The 22,237-nt window shown below is 45.2% G+C and overlaps 1 protein-coding gene across 7 annotated transcripts in view; it reads right to left on the bottom strand.

The window, feature by feature from the left end:
* Nucleotides 1-22,237, bottom strand: part of WDFY3 (WD repeat and FYVE domain containing 3) — a 161,446-nt gene that overhangs the window by 71,452 nt on the left and 67,757 nt on the right. For all 7 annotated transcript variants that reach the window (XM_077300980.1, XM_077300979.1, XM_077300982.1 and 4 more), the window contains 11 exons: nt 20,080-20,257; nt 18,456-18,670; nt 17,444-17,556; nt 15,704-15,935; nt 14,246-14,346; nt 12,265-12,483; nt 11,327-11,508; nt 7,388-7,619; nt 6,348-6,508; nt 5,137-5,248; nt 1,520-1,710 (listed from right to left, as the gene is read on the bottom strand). In XM_077300980.1, coding sequence (XP_077157095.1) covers nt 1,520-1,710; nt 5,137-5,248; nt 6,348-6,508; nt 7,388-7,619; nt 11,327-11,508; nt 12,265-12,483; nt 14,246-14,346; nt 15,704-15,935; nt 17,444-17,556; nt 18,456-18,670; nt 20,080-20,257 — 1,936 coding nt within the window. The remainder of the gene's footprint in view (nt 1-1,519; nt 1,711-5,136; nt 5,249-6,347; nt 6,509-7,387; nt 7,620-11,326; nt 11,509-12,264; nt 12,484-14,245; nt 14,347-15,703; nt 15,936-17,443; nt 17,557-18,455; nt 18,671-20,079; nt 20,258-22,237) is intronic.

The raw sequence follows: 22,237 nt of genomic DNA, 5'->3' as shown, positions 1-22,237 counted from the left end.
CTTTAACAAATTTAAACTTTGATCACTCAGGTGGACAAGGGCCCAGGTGAGGAACAACTGTATCTTTAGAAAGCAATTTTTCAACAAGGAATTTAAAACGTTTTTTACAAGCAACTGTTGAAGGGAAGCAGTTTCTGTATCATGTGAATTGTGAATCCTAACTCTCTGCAGAAACATGCAACTTGTCTAGTTCTGTTTTAAAGCTTTCCAGACGACATACGCGTTTGATGCCTTCTGGAAGCGATTTGGAGAAAACCGATGACGACTCAGAAAGCTGGCCAAGTTTGTTGCTTTTTAAAACGGGTATATATGGGACTCGTATGAGGGATATCTGCTGAGGAGCCCGTGGGCACAAAAGGACTCATTCTAAATAGTATTTGACATTTATTGCTGGACCACTGTACAACAGGTACACACAAAACAGGCCTGGGGGCAGCTTATAAGAAGGGGCTCATCCCGCATGCGCTCTCTATCTTTTTCTAAGACTGCAGGTCATTCCCATTTCAGAGACGCATCCCTTCCATTCGGCCAAACAAATCCACGTGCTGTTGCTTTTTCAAGACAACACAAAGAATCAGCATCACTGCTGGCTTCGGATGCCCTTCAACAGACACCCGTGGTGCAATGTCCTTGGTTATATTAATAATAGAAATTCCTCGTGATTCCTCCCAGGTGCCCTTCCTTTTATTTGGCAGCTGATAAGAGTCTCTGCTGAGCTAGCAGGTGTCAAGAGATCTAGAGTGATGATCGTCTTCTGGGGTAAAACCACAATACTTCCCTCTTTGGACACATAAGCTGTTACTAATAGCAAAACAAAATGGACAGTATCAGCAATTTTTTAAAGCATTCTATTGATTTTTTTAAAGGTAAGGTGGAATGAGTATTTACAAAGTAAATGCACACAAAAGCATATACCCAGAATTAAATTTTGTTGTTCATAAAGGGACCACTGGACTCCAACTTTGTCCTACTTTGTGACAAGTTCTACTTTGTGGCCTATGGTTTTCTCAGTGCTGTGCTTTTCTCTGCCCAAGGTCACCCAGCTAGCTGCATGTGGGGGAGTGGGGAATCAAACCCAGCTTGCCAGATTAGAGGTCTGCACTCCTAACCACTACACCAAGCTGGCCTATTATTACACAACCAAGGCTTTATTCATACATATAAGATCTTCAAGATAGATTTCAAGTGGCTAGTTGTGTTTGTCTGAAGTTGGTCAACAAAATTTGAGTCCAATGGAAACTTTAAGACCAACAAAGATTTATAGAAGGCAGGAGCTTTCATGTGCATGGCTGAGGAAGTGTGGATGCACACAAAAGCTCCTTTGTTGGTCTTAAAGGTGCCATTGGACTCAAGAAGAGATCTTCAAAATATTGAACGGTGTCTGCTTCCTCCTATAATAATAATTGAGGATAAAGCCAAAGGTCTTCTTCCTTTAAGAGCTGAGCAAGGACCGTCTGTAAATCTTCAGACCACATTAATTTCCTTTTTTACAAGTGCCTGTGTCCATCTTCTCACCTACCTGATAACCTTTGATCCTCTCCATTTCTTTGCTAGCCAGAGGGTTGCTCTTGACTACACATACAAGTGCTTTCACAGCAGCATACAGCCCCTCCACATCAGAGGCCATGGCAACGAGGCCTAGAATGGCAGCTGCTCCACCTATATACTGCAACGTAGTGGCGACAGGCTTAGGGACAAACGTTCTTACTCCTGAACATAAGACAGCAAAATTGGACTCATCAAAATGAGCTCAATCAAAGAAGAACAGTATAATCTACAATAACTTTTATGATACATTCCAAAGAATAGGGCAAAGGATTTTTTTTGTTTCCCTCGACTCTCCCTCATCGAACAGGACTGGAGTCTGCATCCTCAGGGAAGGCTTTTCGGTGCCTGTGTTTGAGTTGTGTACATTTCCAAAACTGTGCTCCATGACTGAGCAAAGTCCACCAGCGTGATGCGCAGAAACCACAAAGGGAAAATTGATTTAACTGTAGAGACAGCAGAGCCACAATGGCGGGGGGAGGGGAGGATCAATAATTCTACTACATTTTACTTCCAAGAGAGAATCAAGGAACACTTGCCTGGTGGTCAAATGCAAATAAGAAAATGAAGCTCTTTAGTTAAAAGGTGTCAAGTCCCAATACATCTTGGTCTTAAGACAGTGCCCTTCAGGCATGACATTATCCCATGTATGAGATTTGAAGAAATAATATTTTTTGCCCCTGACACTGAACAATCCTCAAGCAGTTAATTCAGCAAAGCAACAGGTGAGAAAAGGTGAAAGATGACCTCCAACCCACCCTCAATGATGCAGAAAAGCCATGCTTATAATGTTCATATCCCAGGCCACACATCACTGAAATCATTCTATGTACACCTTTCCAGAAGCCAGAGATAAAGGAGGAGCAGGAACTGCCTGAGGAGCAGGAACTACCAAAGCTGATAAGAAATGTGTTTTTCTAGGGGACAAACCGCATACTACAACTATTGCTTGTTAAGTATGTATTCTAATTATTATTATTATTATTATTATTATTTGGATTTATATCCCGCCACTCCCCATAGGCTCGTGGCGGGTCACATCAGTCCTATCGGACGGATGACCTCCGTCGCCAGTTGGACCGAGGCGGGTCGGCACTGCTGATATTACTAGACCTCTCAGCAGCGTTCGACACAGTCGATCATGAGCTTCTAGCTGGCCGCCTCACCGATGCCGGAATACGAGAAACAGCCCTCCAATGGCTGATCTCCTTCCTCCGGGATCGTGGACAGAGGGTTGCAATTGGAGACAAAACATCAGACCGTCGTCAACTTACTTGTGGAGTCCCACAAGGAGCGGTCCTCTCTCCTATCCTATTCAATATCTTTATGCGCCCTCTCGCACAACTGGTACGGAGGTTTGGGCTGGGTTGTCATCAATATGCCGATGACACCCAGCTCTTCCTCCTGATGGATGGCCGCCCTGACTCCCCCCCAGAAGCATTAGCCAGCTGCCTGGAAGCAGTGACGAGATGGCTGAAGCAGAGTCGTCTGAAGCTCAATCCTTCAAAGACGGAGGTCCTGTGGCTGGGTAGGAAGGGCCCATGCGAGGAAGCGTGCCTGCCTGCCCCGGATGGAGTACAGCTCTCTACGGCTCACTCCGCCAGGAACCTAGGCGTGATTCTGGATACTTCCCTTACAATGGAAGCCCAGATCACAAAGGTAGCGCGGCTGGCATTTTACCATCTCCGCCAAGCTAAACTACTAGCGCCCTACCTGGCCCCGGAACACCTAGCCACAGTGATCCATGCGACGGTCACCTCTAGACTGGACTTCTGTAACTCACTCTACGCAGGCCTGCCCTTAGCCTTGACCCGGAAACTACAGCTGGTCCAAAACGCAGCGGCCAGGATCCTCACAGCAACACCGTGGAGGTCCCACATCCGGCCCATTCTCCACCAACTGCAGTGGTTGCCAGTTGGATTCCGGATCAGACTAAAGGTTCTGGTAATTACCTTCAAGGCCATTCACGGTCAGGGCCCAGTGTACCTGAGGGACCGCCTCCCTGCCTATGCCCCTAAAAGAGCTCTGCGCTCCACCGCCACCAACCGGCTAATGGTCCCTGGCCCTAAAGAAGTCCGCCTGGTCTCGACCAGGGCCAGAGCATTCTCTGTACTGGCCCCCACCTGGTGGAATGAGCTCCCGGAGGAGATCAGGGCCCTGACGGAGCTTAAACAGTTCCGTAGGGCCTGCAAAAAGGAGCTCCTCCGCCAGGCATTTGGTTGAGACCAGGCACCACCAACAGCGAATGAAGGGCCCCCGCTCCCCCCCTCCCCCCATTTCCCCCCTTCCTCCCAGAACTCCACCAGAGCGCTCTGGACCTGTTGTGGTATTGCACCGTTCCATCGTTATATTATTTTATTATACTGTTATACTGTTACATTATTCTGTTATATGGTTACAACCACTGTTATTATTTACTGTATGTTTTAACGAAGACTGTTTCATGTATCGTTGATTAGTTTTAATGTAAACCGCCCTGAGCCTTCGGGGAGGGCGGTATATAAATCTAAATAAATAAATAAATAAATAAATCCCCATTAAAATACCCATTAAAAGACTTTAAACAATCCCAACATGGCGGAACTTATTATTCCCACCCCTGCTATCAGAGCGGCAGGGAGGGTGGGGAGGAGATGCTAAGTTTGGGGGGGGGGGAATGTTGGCACTCATTCGCTGACCCCGGCCTCAACCAAAAACCTGGCGGAAGAGCTCCGTCTTGCAGGCCCTGCGGAAAGCTGGTAAATCCTGCAGGGCCCGCAGCTCACCCGGGAGCTCGTTCCACCAGGTAGGGGCCAGGACCGAAAAGGCCCTGGCCCTGGTCGAGGCCAGGCGCGCTTCTCTAGGGCCAGGAACGATCAGGAGATTCTCCCCCGCTGAGCGTAAAGCCCTGCGGGGGATGTAGGGCTGTAGGCGGTCCCTCAGGTATGATATTTCATTATGACAGCAGAGTGCAGATTTGTTGGACTGCCCAGATCACAAGGTAAAATACATGCTCAAGAGCCATTTTTCACATTCAAGGCTGCTGAACACACACTGTGCACATTAAGGAAAATCAGGGAATTTCCTAGTCAATGTGCTAAAGTACCGTATTTGCCGGCGTATAAGACCACCCCTAACATTTCCACTCAAAATATAGAGTTTGTTACATTACATTACATTACAGTACTATGGGCCACTATGGGCAGCTATGTCTATCCTAACTGAAGTGCACCCGGCGTATAGGACGACCCCCCCACTTGGAGGCATGTTTTTCAGGGGGGGAAAGTAGTCTTATACGCCAGCAAATACTGTAGTCATCTGCTCAGGCTGAATGAAGGCATATCTGTCAAGACAAATGACTGTAAGATGACCTCCTTTACAATGTTACACACAAAAACATTATTATTATTGGACATAACTACAACGTGTATGTAGACGTTAGACAATCCCCTCTTTCATGGCATTTCTGTGAAAAAATGGTCTTGTGTTTGAATAAATACGGCATATTTAGGAATGCTGTCGGTTCGCACCTGAGGCTGAGGACCTCCTAACACTGGGCACTACTGTGAAAAATGGAAAAGAAATAAGAGGAAGAGGGGCAGTTCATCTCACCCAAGTATCCTATCAGAGCTGCGCCGACGGTACGTGCAGATCCGTTCAGATGTCCCCCTGAATTATGCAGCAGTTTCACTGGAGTGGCATTCTCATGAGATGAAACGGCCAACTAATCAAAGCAAAAGAGGGGAGGGGGGAAATGATCAAGTGTATAACACTTATTCAGAAATAATGGGATGTAGCCAACTGTCCATGGGGTTTGTGGGGCAGAACTCCGCTGTCCTGTTGTGTCACACTGAGTCCATACCCCTTCCCCTAGTTTTGCTTCTAGCACAGAAAGTGTAGTTGAAACCTGCAGTGGAAGGAGGGAGCTGAAAAAAATTGCCACGCCTCGTTCTGACAGGATGGTATTTCCAATTGTAGACAAACTGCATGGCTGGATACACCCCACTGTGTTTAAAGTAGTCTAATAGAGGCAGAATAATGCTCCGTCTCAGCAGAAAGGACACCAGGTCAGCTTCGAAAGAAAAGCTGCCAGCTAATGAGACATCCTCAGAAGGCCCGAAGCATTAAAGGCCAGATGTACGAGCCCTCCGTACGAGCTCGCAGGTGGTGTGTGTGTGTGTGTGTGTGGGGGGGGGGGTTATTCTATTACATTCTGGACTGGTAATGCTGGGAGAAAGGTTGAATCTGGGGTTTGTGCTGCCTAAGGATTGTGGTAATGTTAGTATATATTGTTACTGGGGTTTTATTCTAAACCGCTATGAGCCGGCTGGGTCCAGGAATGGCGGTTAAGAAATCAAATCAATTAGTTAAATTTCTTAGGAAAAGGATACAAGCACTTTCCCTACAACATGTTAGTACAGTAGAGGAGGGAAATCAGAAAAGATCAAGTGGAAAAGTCGTTCATACCCAATCCACTGTCTTTGTTACCCTGCAACACATGAGAGGCCACTTGAATAACTACTGTATAGTTAACAGAAACTAATGATTTTTCGCTACTTTAACTTGAATGTTCAGAAAAATCACAATGCCAGAATCACAGTCTCCATCCAGGCCATCTACAAACTCCATTATATGCTGCAAATCCAGCAGGAGTTGACCTTCGCCAGGCATTCCTGAGCACCTCCATCACTGAAGCAAAGCCCCTCAAATGTGAGGCTTTCTGAACCCCACCACAGCTACTTAGAGGGATGATTTTTGAATTAATTCTGTAAAATGATCCAGGTGCTTTTACGAGCATCACCAACATGCCTTTTCAAGCTTACCTGTTTGGCAATGGCCTTGCTGTCCAGTTTGTTATAAACTTTCCTAATTCTTGCCACAGTCAGTGAGGAAACGGAGAGCGCATAGAGACCAAAAGAGACTTTTTCCTCCGGCACCAAAGATACTGGACAGGAACTGACACCTTCCGGCTTGGAATCTTTACCTGCAGAGTGAGAAACATTTTGTGAGCTGATGACTGTGTGTGATCTCTGATCTAGGCAGACTCTAGTTCAAAAAGTTAATCTTAGCCAAGAGTAATCGGGTTGCTTGAGCAAAACTCCCATTTTTTTCATTTTCACTGTATACTTCCTCAACTACTATGTGAAGTAAGTGAGGCCAAGAGATATATGACTGGCTCAAGGATTCCCAGTGAGGTTTATGTTCCCAGATATCCTATATTCTAGCCTGGCATCCTAAGCCCACATCCAACCAGCTGGGTGACCCTGGACTCAACCAAAGCCCTGATAAAGCTGTTCTGACTGAGCAGTAATATCAAGGCTCTCTCAGTCTCACCTCCCTCACAGGGTGTCTGTTGTGGGGAGAGGAAAGGGAAGAAGAATGTAAGCCACTTTGAGACTCCTTCGGGGCAAGAAAAGTGGCATATAAGAACCAACTCCTCCTCCTCCTTCTTCCTCAGAAGTTTGCACAATAGAGAGGTTAAGAAATGCATTTGTCCAAATTCGTCTCTAACAAAGAGAGCGTAGCCTCCCAAAAGCTAATACCCACAAAACCTTGTCAGTCTTTAAACTGCTACTAGTTGCAAACCTAGCTCTTCTACTGGAGACCAACACAGCTACCATCCTGAAACTACCTTTGTCCCAAATGTATCAGATCTCCAGAGGCCATCAAAACAGAATTTACAGACTCCCAAATTATGACAAGGACAATAATGTGGAACGATAACAGAAACATCAATGCTTTCTTTGACAATGCACATGCTTCTTTTCCAAAATGCTGCATCCACAACTGATGATTAAAGACATTAGCTGAAAAGGAAGCCCAGAGACTTCCAGATACGTAAGGCAGAATTAGTTTTACTTACATGGTGCATACACTGCTTGAAAACTTCCAACGTAGTTTGGTCCCAGTTCATAAATTGCGCTAATGCTTGAGGGAGGCAGCACTTCTTCAAGGAAATGAGTTGGCCCCAAACGCCAAACCAAGGAGGACAACTGGCGCTGGGCAGGTGGCGTGCCGATATAGGCATAGACTGTGCTTACTACTGGTGGATTGGCACAACTCGAACCGCCGGGGCTGCTGTGGATATAGTGAAGCTGTAAAAAAGTAAAGGAGGCAGAGTCAGAAACATCCAGTTCTTCGTATACATATTAACACCTTACCACTTGTGCAAGATAACCATACGAGGCCAGAAAGGTGGGATATAATTTTTGCAAAGTAAATAAAATTAACCAACCTCATCCTACAAAACACAAAAATGTAGTCTGCCTGTGACGAGACCATGTTTTGTCATCCAGTTTGGTGTAGTGCTTAGGAGTGCAGACTTGTAATCTGGTGAGCTGAGTTCAATTCTGCACTTCCCCACATGCAGCCAGCTGGGTGACCTTGGGCTCGCCACAGCACTGATAAAACTGTTCTGACTGAGCAGAAATATCAGGGCTCTCTCAGCCTCACCCACCCCACAGGGTGTCTGTTGTGGGGAGAGGAATGGGAAGGCGACTGTAAGCCGCTTTGAGCCTCCTTCGGGTAGAGAAAAGCAGCATATAAGAACCAACTCTTCTTCTTCTTGTGGATAGCAAAGTGCTGAGTCAACAAAACAGGTACAACATAAAGCCCACATAGATACCGCTGTGCTTTAAGAATGGAAACCATCACAGACTGATTATCATCTGCAGGCAATTTCAAGGTACGTTCTGATCATCCCATCCAAATAATACACAGTGCAGAACTTGAACAAAATCAGAATCTTGGAGAACTGAGGCCAGTCGCTGCCCCAGCTGGGCAAGCTAGGTAATCACTGTCCAAAGACAGCAGCCCTAACAGTTTTATGCTGGGAAGAAATATGTCTGCAAACACAAACTATCAAAAGGAAAAGCATGAAGGCAAGATGCTGCTTACACTTTGCTGTATTTTTTATTTGTTCACTTTGGTTCTTACAGATTAGTTTTGAGGGTTCTTTCTCCAAAAATAAGTTTGCACCAATATGCTTTAGGAAAAAAGCAGTATATACTATGAACACGCACAGCATGACCAGCAGTTCAATAAGACTTTGTTATGTATTGCTTAATAATGATAATGCTCAGAAACCAAAAAGCTACTTTAACCTTCCAGAACAATCAGTTGTTCACCTAAGAGGAGAAGTCCTCTTACAAAGGAATTTCCAAGGGAGATTAGAAAGAGAGACTGCTGAACTGCAACTGACAAAAAAGTTCAAGACAATGCATCCACCTGGACCAAATCAAGACCTAGGTTTACTGTCTCATTACCAGCGCTGATTTCTCCACAGCTACTAACCCTCTGCATATCACACCTAATCCAATCATGCCTGCTATTGCCATTCATCTGCTGTTGTCATTCAGCATCCGAAATCACTCTGTTCTCCAAGGTAGAAGGACAGATTGACTCACATTCTAGCTGCATCGGAAAAAGTGAGCACTGACTCACGAAAGCTCATACCCAGCCACGAATCTTGTTTTTCTTTAGGGTGCTTCTGGACTCTTGCTCTTTTCTGCAGCTACTGGAAAGTGAGAACTGGGCCCTGGGCATGGTCAGTGAGCTTTTGGACTGTCTTATCCTTTTAATAGCAAACCCTCACTCCACCTCCGAGCAACTCTCCACCACTTCAAAAAAGATTTACCACATGCCGTGGTGGGTTAATGTTTGAGACGCATGAGCCCAAAGCCCCTTTCAACAAAGTGGCTCTTTGGCTCTCAGTCACAATAATTATTTAACAAATGGGAGCCTAGAGAAACTCAATGGAGAAAAGAACGGGGCAATTGCTGCCCACTCAAGTTTTCTTCTCCACCTTGTCTGTTCTAGCACAAAACCAAAGCAGCAAAGGAAAGTGAAAATTTACCACAACAGTAAAAGGAAATGCAATCAGTTTTGTATTTCTAACCCAAGAGTGCAAAAACTGCAGATTAGAGGGTCGTCCCCCCCAGGACAAGCTTTTAAGAGTCACTTCTGAAGAAAAGCACCCTTTTAAAAGTACTTCTATTTTACCGTGTTCAATTTTACATTAGACTAGCAGGGGTAGTCAACCTGTGGTCCTCCAGATGTTCATGGACTACAATTCCAAGGAGCCCCTGCCAGCAAACGCTGGCAGGGGCTCATGGGAATTGTAGTCCATGAACATCTGGAGGACCACAGGTTGACTAACCCTGCATTAGAGGCCACAAGTGCCATCTCTCATTCCAGGAGTTCTGCCCTCCTCTCTGCCAGCCACCCATGCCTCCCAACTAGCTTCCTGCCTTAAAGAGATGCGGTGCTGCGATCTCACAGGAAAGCCAAACGGTCACGTTTATAAACATCAGAGCTTCGGGAACGGAACAATAGAAGCTTTTGAGGGCGCAGAGCACTCAACTGAAAACTCAGCAGCAGGGTGCGGAAAAGAAAAATGAGTTCTGAATTCCTCCTTTATCTCAGTATTTAAGACTCTAGTTGATTTTTTTTTAAAGAAAGACAGGTGGCTTGTATAACTTGTGTTTATTGATTTGTTCCCCCGCACAAATAAGTCCTGAAGCCAACCTGCTTCCCCTCCCCGCCAGCAGCGAACCATTTATGAAGACATAAGCCTGTAAAACTGAAGCAGCGTCCAACGTGACGTTTTGCAGAAGTATTTGCTTCATCGATAAAGAGATTAGGCCTTTCTTATTGGCAAGACTTTTGCCATAAAAAACAGAACATTTGCCAACCACTGGGAGGATTCAGATGAAGGGTGGGGCCAACTCTGCCTAACTACTATTGCATATCTTGAGGTCGTGTATTCTTCATCTGGCAGAGGAAGGAAGAGCCACCTACTACCCTGTGCATTAAAAAGGGTGGAGTGTGTAATCCTTTGGGTGCAGGAATGAGTGGCAGTTCTACCATGTCACTCACCCTCTGGGGAAACAGGGCAAATGATAATGTGGACAGAGCAGCAAGGCAGTAATGGGCATCCCAGAACTGTAGGGCTCTGGTAGCCCCTTGACCTTACCACGCCTTGGCCCTGACCCTGTGCTAGGCTTCAACTCTCAGGGAAGATATGGAAGGGATGGAGTATGAAGAAGAAGAGTTTGTTCTTATATGCTGCTTTTCCCTACCTGAAGGAGGCTCAAAGCGACTTACAGTCGCCTTCCCTTTCCTCTCCCCACAACAGACACCCTGTGGGGTGGGTGAGGCTGAGAGAGCCCTGATATCACTGCCCGGTCAGAACAGCTTTATCAGTGCCGTGGCGAGCCCAAGGCCACCCAGCTGGCTGCATGTGGGGGAGCGCAGAATCGAACCTGGCATGCCAGATTAGAAGTCCGCACTCCTAACCACTACACCAAACTGGCTCTTTCCTTCTGTTTCCTTCCTCAGTACCTAAAAAGGCACAGACTGGTAAATCAAAGGAGCACACAGCCTTCTTACACAAGGTCACCTGGTGTTTTGCAGTGGTGGCACTTCTGCAGCCCAGTCCGAGGAGACACCCCCGCTGTCCATTAACTCTTCACTGTCAGCTGGAAGCCATCATGTGAACACGTTTAAAGCAACTACCGAACACTTTGGATTGGTATTCGCCCCAGACCTTGGCAAACTGTACAATATTGATTCTCCGCTCCATCCTTGCCTGGAGCAGGAAGTTGCATGCTGTGCAGAGTAGCAGCAGCCTTCCTGAGACCAAACAACTCAGCTGAGAAGCAAATGGGGGCCATCTTCACCACACGTATGAAACAACACTTGCAAGCATTAAAATCGACACTGTTTTGCCAAGTTAATCACGCACAGCGTGTGTGCACGCGCGCACTAGTATCTCCGGAAGAGTTAGAAATACTCATCATACCTTGACCGTATTGACGAGCTGCCCGTCGACGTAGAGGGCAGCCGTGCTGTTTTTCAGCATGCCTTTGCTCATCACCAGAACCATGTGATGCCACTGCCCCTCGATGATGTGTTCGGCACAACGAAACCGAGCGCAGCAAGGGAGGATTTCGTAGCAGGAGGATTCTTCGCTGAAATCATCCACTGAAGACCGCAAAACATAAATTAAGAAAAAAACAATATTCAAGTGGGAGACCCTGATAGCTCATACATTTATAGAGCTGCTATTCTCAATCTTTTTTTTTTTTTGCCACAACCATAGAATCATAGAGTTGGAAGGGTCCTCCTGGGTCATCATCCAACCCGCTGCACTTTGCAGGACACTCACAACCCTCTCGCTCATCTACTGTCACCTGCCACCCCCTTGAGCCTTCACAGAATCAGCCTCTCTGTCAGATGGCTACCCAGCCTTTGTTTAAAAATCTCCAAAGATGGAGAACCCACCACCTCCCGAGGAAGCCTGTTCCACTGAGAAACCGCTCTGACTGTCAGGAACTTCTTCTGGATGTTTAGATGGAATTTCTTTTGAATTAATTTCATCCCATTCGTTCTGGTCCGTCCCTCTGGGGCAAGAGAGGTCAACTCTGCTCCATCCTCTACATGGCAGCCTTTTAAATACTTGAAGATGGCGTCTCTTCTCCAGGCTAAACAGACCAAGCTCCCACAACCTTTCCTCCTACATCTTGGTCTCCAAACCCTTCACCAACTTAGTTGCCCTCCTCTGGACATGCTCCCTTTGGAGAACTATTCTCAGGTTCCAGGGCCCCCGTCAAACCGGGATACAGGACAGCACAACCAGATGTGTAACTCATTTGGTGCTAGGAACACCAAAATAAAAACTTTCTCTGAAAGCACCGCTCACATTTCCAAAGAACTTGAGTAATACAGAATGAGGCATACCATAGTTCTGAAGGAGCTCTTCCTTGGTTGACACAATCAGCGACCGGTCTTTTGCAGAGAGGACTATGGCAAGGCATACGTAGTGCTGCTCTGAGCTGTTGGCTCGTCTTACAACCGTAAGAAGCCTGACGGGGTGGTGATTGGGGGATGTACTAAAATGTTCTATGCAAAACCAACTTGAATAGCTCAGACCAGACGGTGGTGGGAAAAGTCTCTCTCCTGGGGAGAAAAATAAACAGGACACTTTAGCTTGAAATGAAGGTTAATATAATGAGTCTTTCTATAGAAGTGGTTCTCAACCTCCCTAATGCCGTGATCCTTTAATACAGTTCCCCATGTTGTGGTGACCCCCCAACCATAAAATTACGCAAGGGTTCTTTCACAGAAATTAAACCAAAACTGACCCATGGCGTGAAGATCCATTGTTCACGATTGTATATACATTGTTTTTTTTCCGGGGTTTCTCAGTTCACTTCTGCCTCTTGTCCCACCATGCCGATCTCGCTCTTTTCTGCTGCTCCAGACAGACGAACGCTCTATCTCGATCTACCCCACAAGGCTGTTGTGTAGATGACCACCCCCCAGGCAAGCTGCTTGCCTTGCCGCGACCCCTGTGAAAGAGTCATTCGACTCCCAAAGGGATCCTGACCGCCAGGTTGAGAACCACTGTTCTATAGGCTCTCCATAACTCTCTGCATCTGGCTTTAACATAGCATGCGTTAATACTGCTTATTGTTACAGTTTGCCCATATGCATACGCATCATAATGCATTATAACTTTACATTAGAAGATGCCAAATTTTAAATCACAGATTTTAATGAACCTTTCCAACACGTCTATGACAATAAACATCTTATCAACCTTGGCTAAAAAAAACTGTAACATGGTGGTCTTCCTCCGTACAAGGAACAGCCAACTAAAAGGTAGAGATCAATGGGAAGTTGCAGGTTTGTGACAACAGGATGAGACTCCATCGGTAATGAAATTGGGAAGTACCGCCTTATCAAATACTGAAAACGCTAGCATTGCTCTAAAAGAATTTCTACAAACATTACCATTGTGCTCCATTTTCATCCTTGAAATATGTTGTGGGCAAGAAGCAAGCAAGAAACCCAGACAAACCATTTTCTCGTTCTTTCTCAGCCATTACAAACGCCCCTCTGGCTTTGTTTTCTGTCCCCTCGCTCCCAGCCAATCAGGGTTCAGGCAGTGAGATAGCTATCGTGGTGCTACATATTCAATCCTCTCTGGTTTTATATTGCTATCGCTGAGGGTAAGTGAAGCAGCACCGCCTTTGCTGGAACAAGTTCCCCTGTCGCTGAAGCAACCAGGCAACAATTCACATCTTCCCATGCTGGACTGACGGGGCGGTTGTGTTACCTGCCCTCACAGCACAAGTCAAGGAGCACTGAGAACACGAAGCTGTATTTCTTGTGTTCCTGAGCTGCACAGGTAGATAATAAAGCTGCCTTCACTGAACGACAAAGATATATTTCCAAAACTGCCTAGGCAACTTCAAGTATGCATCCTCTTCCCCGTCCCCCCGGCTCTTGTATTCAGGTGTGGATTCTAGCGCTGTAACAGCCAATGGCTTCTGTTTTTCCTCATTTCATTATAGTGGTTTCACTGTCAGAGGGAGCAAAGATTTAAATACCCTTTTCATCCCCCCCCCCCCAACTTACCCATTGCTGAAAATAAGGGAATGCTCTGAGAGGTGCTAAACAAATGCGGACTCCTTGTCCTCCCCCCAAAATTGGGTTAATAAAGTAGTGAAATCCCATTTTATGAGAAGAGGAAGGATAGCACCGATTGGCAGACAGCAAAAATCTTACGGAATGCCACCCTTATGAACACAGCCCTTCGGAAGAAAGCGTCCCGGTGCGTTTACAACTGCTGAAATGAAAGTAAACGGAGCTATTTAAGCACAGAAGACCCCAAAGACGCTTCATCCGTCTGACGCGGCCATGCCGAAAGACTTACCATTCCCAATCCCGCTGACCACAGTGCCGTCGGTAAGACCTGTTGTAACGACGTTGTTGATCGGTGCATTGTGTGGTGCCACGCTCGGCAAGAACAGACAGCTGTAGAATGGAGGGGAATTCATTAGAAATTCATTTCCGTGACTGAACGTGGTTTGGCAAGGAGACAAACACTGCTCAAAGTGAGCTGGCCCAAACACCTACACCTTCTGTGTTCACTTTTGAATGCACAGGTAGGGCATTGGCATCGGGGGGGGGGGGGGAATCACAAGTGTTTGCAGCATCTTGCAGCAAGCAGTGCGTGGCCTGTGCTCATCTCCGCTGTCTACACAGACCTGTCCTTTCTAAAATGCCTGAAGTGTATGCCAGGAGAAAACTATGCATCTGAATTCCTAGAGGAGAAGGGGCCTGGGTATGACTTGAATGCTCTCCGGAGCACAGCTGTACCAAGAACACGAGCACTGGAAAGGGACGTTGCAGGCTGACAGCCATGCATCAACCGCCAGGGCACTCTGAGAAGCAGGAAATTCATAAGCAGTAAGGCCAGGCCAGGCTAGCCCAATCTTTGAAGATAAGCTAAGCAAGGTAGACCCTGGTCAGTATTTGGATGGGAGGCCCCCTGAAGGAATACCAGGGAAACTGCACAGAGGCCACCACTGGCAAACCACCTCTGCATGTCTTTTTCTTACATAAGTTAGTTAAGACCTGAGAGGACTTTCCACCACCACCAAGGGCAGATAAAGGCAGGAGACGCATATTCAGGTGTCTCAGAAGAATCCTCTTTTATGCAAGGAATCCCAAAGAGGGTTTCTTCTTTCCCACAACTGCCGTCTCTCCTCTGCCTGTTTGAGGTGGCCGCCTTCATGTTAGCTAACATTTCTGGGGACTCCAAAAGCAAAATTTTAAGCACCCTGGGATTTTAAAGACAGAGCTTTTTTTTTTTGATACCCCACTTCTCAAAGTGGCTTACAGTTGCCTTCTCTTCTTCTCCCCACAACAGACACCCTGTGAGGTCCATGAGGTTGAGAGAGCTCTGAGACTGGCCTAAGGTTGGCTTCTTTTGGAGGAGTCGGGAATCAAGCTTGGTTCTCCAGATTAGAGGCCACTGCTCTTAACCATGACACCACGCTGGCTCTCATTTGTGTCAAGGGCTCCGCTGCTGCTACACAATTCTAGCCTCAAGCATTAGCCCCCTCAACCAACTCTTGAAATATGGTAACACCTCATTTGGAGGGAAGGAACGTTTACAAAAACTGGGTGCCAGTGTTCCTCCTTCACAAGTCAAGGGCTCTAAACACACACTCGGCACATGCTTGCCCTTGAGGAATCAGTAATCCATCAGAGCAACCGTCCAAGGCAAAGTGAATTGCTTTGCAATCAAAACGAAGCACTGGGAATTAGAAACATTCCTTTGAAACAACAACAACAACAAAAGGACCTGAGCCTTGCAAGCCCTTACCCAAACCCTTCAAGAGACGTGTCAAATTCAATAAACGCTGGAGTAACTGAGGACCCATGAAGGCGAATATCATGTGGGGTTGTCATGGAGACCAAACATTTCACTCTGGTCAGGGGTACTGTGCTTCCTTCTGCCGGTTTTAAAAGGCTTTTACTTATCCGATAGTGATTATCTTCGTGTAAGCTGAACACACAGTCGGTACCCAGACTTTCCATTGATGTAACCATGCTATCTATAGGAAAAGCCGAGAAACGAAACAAGATTTTTCAAATTAGTAGATTTGTCACATCCCGCTATTTATGGCCAATGTTAGAAGTAAACTGACTGCCCTCCCCCCTCCGGGAACAGCTTTGTTGATTTCTTTCTGCAATACCCCGAGTTTTAAGAAAACCAGGTTTCATTTATATGACGAGGCTGCAAGCAGCTTGATACAAAAACAGTACAATAACTATACAAGACCTACAAGCGTAGGTAGATTAGAAACAACTACCTGTGAAATCAGTCCCAAAGAGGTAAAGAAAGTTTTGTTTAAGCAAACGCAAGTTTCTTGACACAGTGACAAACAACACACTCTTCTTAAATGGAAGTACTTAAAATGAAATCATCCAGGTTCTAATGAAGTCAGAGTACGACATACTTGCATTCTGAAACGCTAGCTTGGCTGTGAATTGAGTTCAAAAGGAAAACTGTCCTCCTTTGTGCCAACTCAAGTTAAACGCGGTAAAACTTAATGGATTTAATATCGGTAAAACAAATCTGTGCACCGAGGGCATGGCAGCCTCTGGCTATTACTTTCACAGAGAAAGTATGCAGTTCCATACGCAATACAGAACTGATGTTACCATACAAACATATTAGTCTCCAAGATTGTACTGCCAGTCAGGAGGAGAAAAAACACACACATTTTGCTCTACCTTCAAATGGAAAAAGGAAAGGATATGATGTTGGTAAGTCCATGGAATAACTATATCTCAGCAGTCCTTTTTTTATTCATAGAGTTGGAAGGGACCTCCTGGGTCATCTAGTCCACCCCCCTGCACTATGCAGGGCACTCACAACCCTGTCGCTCATCCACTGTAACCTGCCACCCCCTTGAATAAAGTGACCAGATTGTCCCACTTTTGGAGGGACATCTGGGGGCACCTGGCAAATTGTACTTAGGTTGAAATTTAAAAATATATATTACAATACTATTTTTCCGTTCTATGTGTTCTATGAAAAATTTTGTTGCTCCATATAGACCAAATTTTTAATCAAGAACCCCCCCGGTCAATGGTGTCCCGCTTTACCAATGTTAAAATCTGATCATCTTACCCTTGAACCTTCACAAAATCAGCCTCTCCATCCAATGGCTATCCAGCCTCTGTTTTAAAATTTCCAAAAATGGAGAACCCACCACCTCCCAAGGAAGCCTGTTCCACTGAGAAACCGTATTAAGACAGTGGGCTTGTGCAGATATAACACAGTGCCTTAAGGATGGTTAAGGAGGCAGTTTTGCATTTCAAGTCCCTCCCCCTCTTATGCTTGCATTCCCTCAAACTGTTTTTATCTTTTTCTCTGTGTATTTTAGCTTGGTTTTCATTCTTCTAACAAAGTATCTTTGTTTGGCTTTAACGGTTTTTTAATTCATGTTCTACTATCTATGTTATTAATTTGTTAGCCGCTTTGGTGAAGGCAGAAAAGCGGGGTATAAGTGTTGGAAATGAAAACACAGCCTACTTCAAACACCTGAACACTTACTTCTCATCTCTGGCTCGTAACTTAGTGAGCTTGGCTTATGCACTCTGTATCGTTTCAGAAGTTTTTTGTCCCAGGCGCCACAGTTCAGAGGATTCCCCAGACGTAAAAATTCCCTGTTAAAAAAGACAGGGAGAGAGAAATAGAAATAAAAGGTTCAAGACAGTTTGCATTTCCTCTAGATAGGCATGTGAAGTCAAGGAGCATTTAAATGAAATCTTTGACTGAACTTCCTTTTTCACCCACAAGAATAAACTACCAAAAGCAGCGACTATTGACATCTGGTTAGCCATGATCCAGCCCATATCAGGCACCATTCATGAATGTATCCTAAGACAACTTACCCTTTTCTAAGCCCATTGCCCTCAATGGGCTTAGAAGAGGGCAACTTCCGCTTAGGACTGTGCTGTAAACCTATTGGCCCAGTTATATGTGCATGTCAAGAAAACATACCAGGTGGAGAAAACAATTTTTAAAAATATACAGACATGGCCACCAACCAAGCCCTGGATTTCAAAACACTACGAATTCAGACAAGCCAGCTGGCTATTAGAAAAACAGCAGAGTGCACATCTTGAGATGACCGAGGTGTTTTTTTTCCCCCATTTTCATTTTGACAAGAAATTTTTTTTTGGCTCACATTGGCTGAAATCTGAATGGATGACAGCAAAAGTCCTCACCAGAGTTCTGAATGGCAAATGGCTAGAAAAATTATCTTTCCGTTTTCTTGTGCTGAAAAAGGGATCTAGCCAGCACCAATTAAATCTGAAATATGCCTAAAATAGCAAATAAATAGTGTGCTTCAGGATATTTAATGCTTTTCCTGTTGACTATCATCCAGCCTATTAATGAAGTGGGTAGCTAATTGGCAGGTGGACTGGATGCCCAAAGGCAGGAGCATGGACTCAAGCTTAATTCTCCTGTTTCCCTAGAATCCTAAGCAGCCAAACCTGCCCAACCAAATCCATGAACGTTAATGTATCAACTAAACGTGGGTCTGATTCTTCCTGCCTACCTCAGCACCACTGGTTCCAGTGCTTGAGAGGCCAGCCTTTCAAACATCCTCTGGAGGGGCGGGTGCAAGGGATGGTCTTCATCAGCCAGGGCAGCACTGCATCTCTGGAGGAGTCGAGCGTGGAGTCCCGCTTCACACATGACTTGTTGATTTCTTTCTGTGTGCACTAGGGACTGCAAGATGTTGGCCACGGCAAGCTGAAGATCCAGGGCGTGCTACACATTGTCATACAAAAATAATTATATATATATATATAATATATAATTCAAACTAAGCAGTACAAAAGTCAGCAATATGTCATCAACGGATGTGCTCCCCTGCACGGTTTATGACTTGATCTGCTGCTCAAAGAAAGAACCGCACCAGCATAAACTATTTTATAAATGGAAATAAACGTTCCACAGTGTGGAGCAATGGTCCAGGCACCGGCTTAGGACTTGGGAGCCTCAGCTTTGGATTTCCCATGAGCCATGAAGTTCAAGGGCCCACCATGGGTCAAATATTTTCTCTGTGCTGAGCCGACTTCACTGGGATGCTATGAGGATTTTAAAGAAAAAGACAAGGAGGAGAACTGGGCGTCCTCTCCTGAACAGTCAGAGTAGTTCAGCAGTGGAATAGGCTGCCTAAGGAGGTGGTGAGCTCCCCCTCACTGGCAGTCTTCAAGCAAAGGTTGGCTACACACTTTTCTTGGATGCTTTAGGAGGCTTTGGGCTGATCCTGCGTTGACCAGGGGGACTAGATGGCCTGTGTGGCCCCTTCCAACTCTATGATTCTATGATTCTAACTCCTAGAGGAAGGACAGAGTAACACCCTCACTGAGGGTGTATTTTCACACTGTTAACCAACAAATAGTCTTCTCATAGCATGTGACAATATAAGCCTCACCCTGTACCCCTAGGCTTCCAATAGTGTTTATTTTTAAACCCTACTGATCATTTGTTGGTAATGTCTGCTTCTTTTTACTGTTGGCTCTTCCAATATGGCTCCCAGATAGTATCCAAACATTGGCTTCGGATTAGTAGAAGCAGGTTCCAGTTCCCAATTAGGCATGTGCTTTTTTTGTTATTTGTATATAATGGCAGTGATCCAGTTAGCTACTTTGGCTTGGCTTTTCTTCTCAGAACAGAAGCTCCTCTCCCAGATTACGACTGATTTTTAAGCTATACCCCCTTCTCACCCCCCCTCCAAGCTGCTTTTAAAACACCCGCATGCCACGTTTCAAAATGGATCCAGACCAGGAATGTGATAAGACTCAAATCCTCAGCTTCCTTAACAGAATTCAGTGTTATCCAAAACCATTCAAGTTAAGAGGCTGGATCTAACCAGTTCCTCCACTGCCACAGGAGAGAGAAGAGCTCCCTCTAACCGCCCTCTGCAAAAACCTATGATGATGACAGGGGACCTGTTTGGGAAAAAGCGTCTAGGCATAAGTGGCTGCTGCGAAGAAGGGGAAATTAGCTGAGATTGTACTTCCTTCCTCTCCTGCGAGTAGAAAAGCGTGCTGGCTCCAGCACAAGGGCATTAATTCAAATTAAACCACTTTTAAAAGATGGCTCTCTTTATTCCTTTTGCTATAGCACTTGACCCCCCAGAGTTTAAATGATCTACTTGAAAGAATTCTTACTTCGGGCTGGGTCGTCAACCCAACTGAGACTAGGAGGTCTAACATGGAAAGCATTGCTCCGGGGTGAATGATGACCGCGTCCAAGCTCTGTAGGGGCACCGTTCCTTTGTGCAGCTTCAAATCCCCGGAATTTTTGGGAGGGAATACTGGTGGGATTGAAGAACAATGATATGCATGCCTAAAACAGGAGGGGGGAAAAAAACAAGAGACCTTTAAATTATATACAATTATGAGGCTTATAAGGAAAAGAAAATACACAGCAGATGAACGAAGCACACCAAAGAATTTGTATTTGTGTTTTTCCTACAGTCTTATAGAAGTCACAGCCTAAATGCAAGTTCATAAATGAATAAATGCAAGTTCATACTGGTAATATGCAACTGCAGGGTATGTAGAAAGCCAGTTTAACTTCCTTCTATCTTAACCAACTACTTGGACAAAACAGTACTATTCCAACATAATCTTGCTATAAATGCTACACTATGGTTGTTTACACACTGGAAGTTTCATGCCGGGCTGCATTATAAAGACTAACACATTTTTATTCCCGTATCATTTTCCATAGACTAGGGTCTACATTATAGTGCATTTGATTTAAGGGGGCAACAGGGAAATCCATCAAGACTAGTGATTTTTTAGTCTATTTACTTTTAATTATTTGTGATTCAATTTCTAGACCATCTCTCCATGCAAGCAGGCCCGGGGTGGTTTACAACAAGTGAGTTGTACATTTAAAATTATAAGCACAATAAAACATAACAAAACACAGTGAAATTATCCAGGTGCTCCACCAACTGCCATTGTCCAGCTGGTGATTTTGAGTTATGGCAGTGATGGAATTTATCCCCAAGAGGGGGGGGGGGGCTGAAGTAGGGGAAATGGAGGAGAGGCGAGGAGGGCCACTATTAGTACCCCAGAACTCCTGTTTGACCATCCCTAATTTAATAAATAATATATTGTTTTAATATTAATTTTTGTGAATAATTTTATCTACTGTACTGTATGGACTGTGATATGATGTTCACTGCCCTGACCTGGCAATGGGAGGGCATTATAGAAATTTAATAAATAATAATAACAACAACAACAACAACATATAGTCAGGATACTGAAGGAATGCTGTGAGATCCTGCATTCTCTCCCCACCCCTCCTTCTATGGTTTAACAGGACTATGTTACTCCTGCATTGGGAGTGGCCATATACTTAGTGACATCCAGGCATCCCCTTTATCCCAGTTTGATAATCACTATTAAAGTGGTGGCTATTGCCAATCCGGATGCAACAAGACAGCAGCCCAAAGCAAACCGTGGAAGGGGGAGGGTGGTGGGTGCAGGAAGTGGAATGGAATGGATTCTTATTTTTGTTGGAATCAATATTGTGAAACGCAAACTCAGGAACAAATGTCCCTTGGAATGCTCCCAGCCACTCTTATGTTTTTGGTTCTTATATTCTGGAGCAGGAGTAGTTAACCTGTGGTCCTCCAGATGTCAATGGACTACAATTCCCATGAGCCCCTGCCAGCAAATGCTGGCAGGGGCTCATGGGAATTGTAGTCAATGTTCATCTGGAGGTTGAATACCCCTGTTCTGGAGCATTGTGAGCATTTTTAAGGAGCTGCATGGTGTTTTAACAACATCCAGGGAATTAAGTGACCCTTGAATTCATCCACAGAAGATACGGCCCACAAAACATCTTCCAATTCGGTCAACAATGCAAGCCAAAACAGACATGAGAGACTAACAAGGAAGAAAGACACCAACTGATAAAGGGGCTCGATATTCAAAAATCATATCTACGGCATTATCGAAATCACCATCACCACAAGAGGCATTGTGAAGAAGAATGGAATGAAAGAATGATAGCAAGATAGAAAACTAATAAGTCACCAAACAAGTCCCTTAACCTGTTTCACTTTTTAAAAAATGGGAAGGGGCAACACAGAGGGTTTGCAGGAAACAAATGTATCAGTGGTGTGAAGACGCTTACTAAATATTTTTTATTCAAATAAAAAATGACACTGGTATGTTTTTATTCCCCTTTCCCCCAGAAAAGCTCAAGATGGTAACGCAACGTCATTTGCCTATCCTTTTATCTGAACAATCCTGGGGAGGTAAGATAAGACAGAAGGTCAGTGGCCAACTCAAGATCAGTTGACAG

The sequence above is a fragment of the Paroedura picta genome, chromosome 10 (assembly GCF_049243985.1).
Source record: "Paroedura picta isolate Pp20150507F chromosome 10, Ppicta_v3.0, whole genome shotgun sequence".
NCBI lineage: Eukaryota > Metazoa > Chordata > Lepidosauria > Squamata > Gekkonidae > Paroedura > Paroedura picta.
The sequence above is the reverse complement of the archived record's forward strand: the minus strand, read 5'-3'. Positions and strand labels throughout refer to the sequence as shown.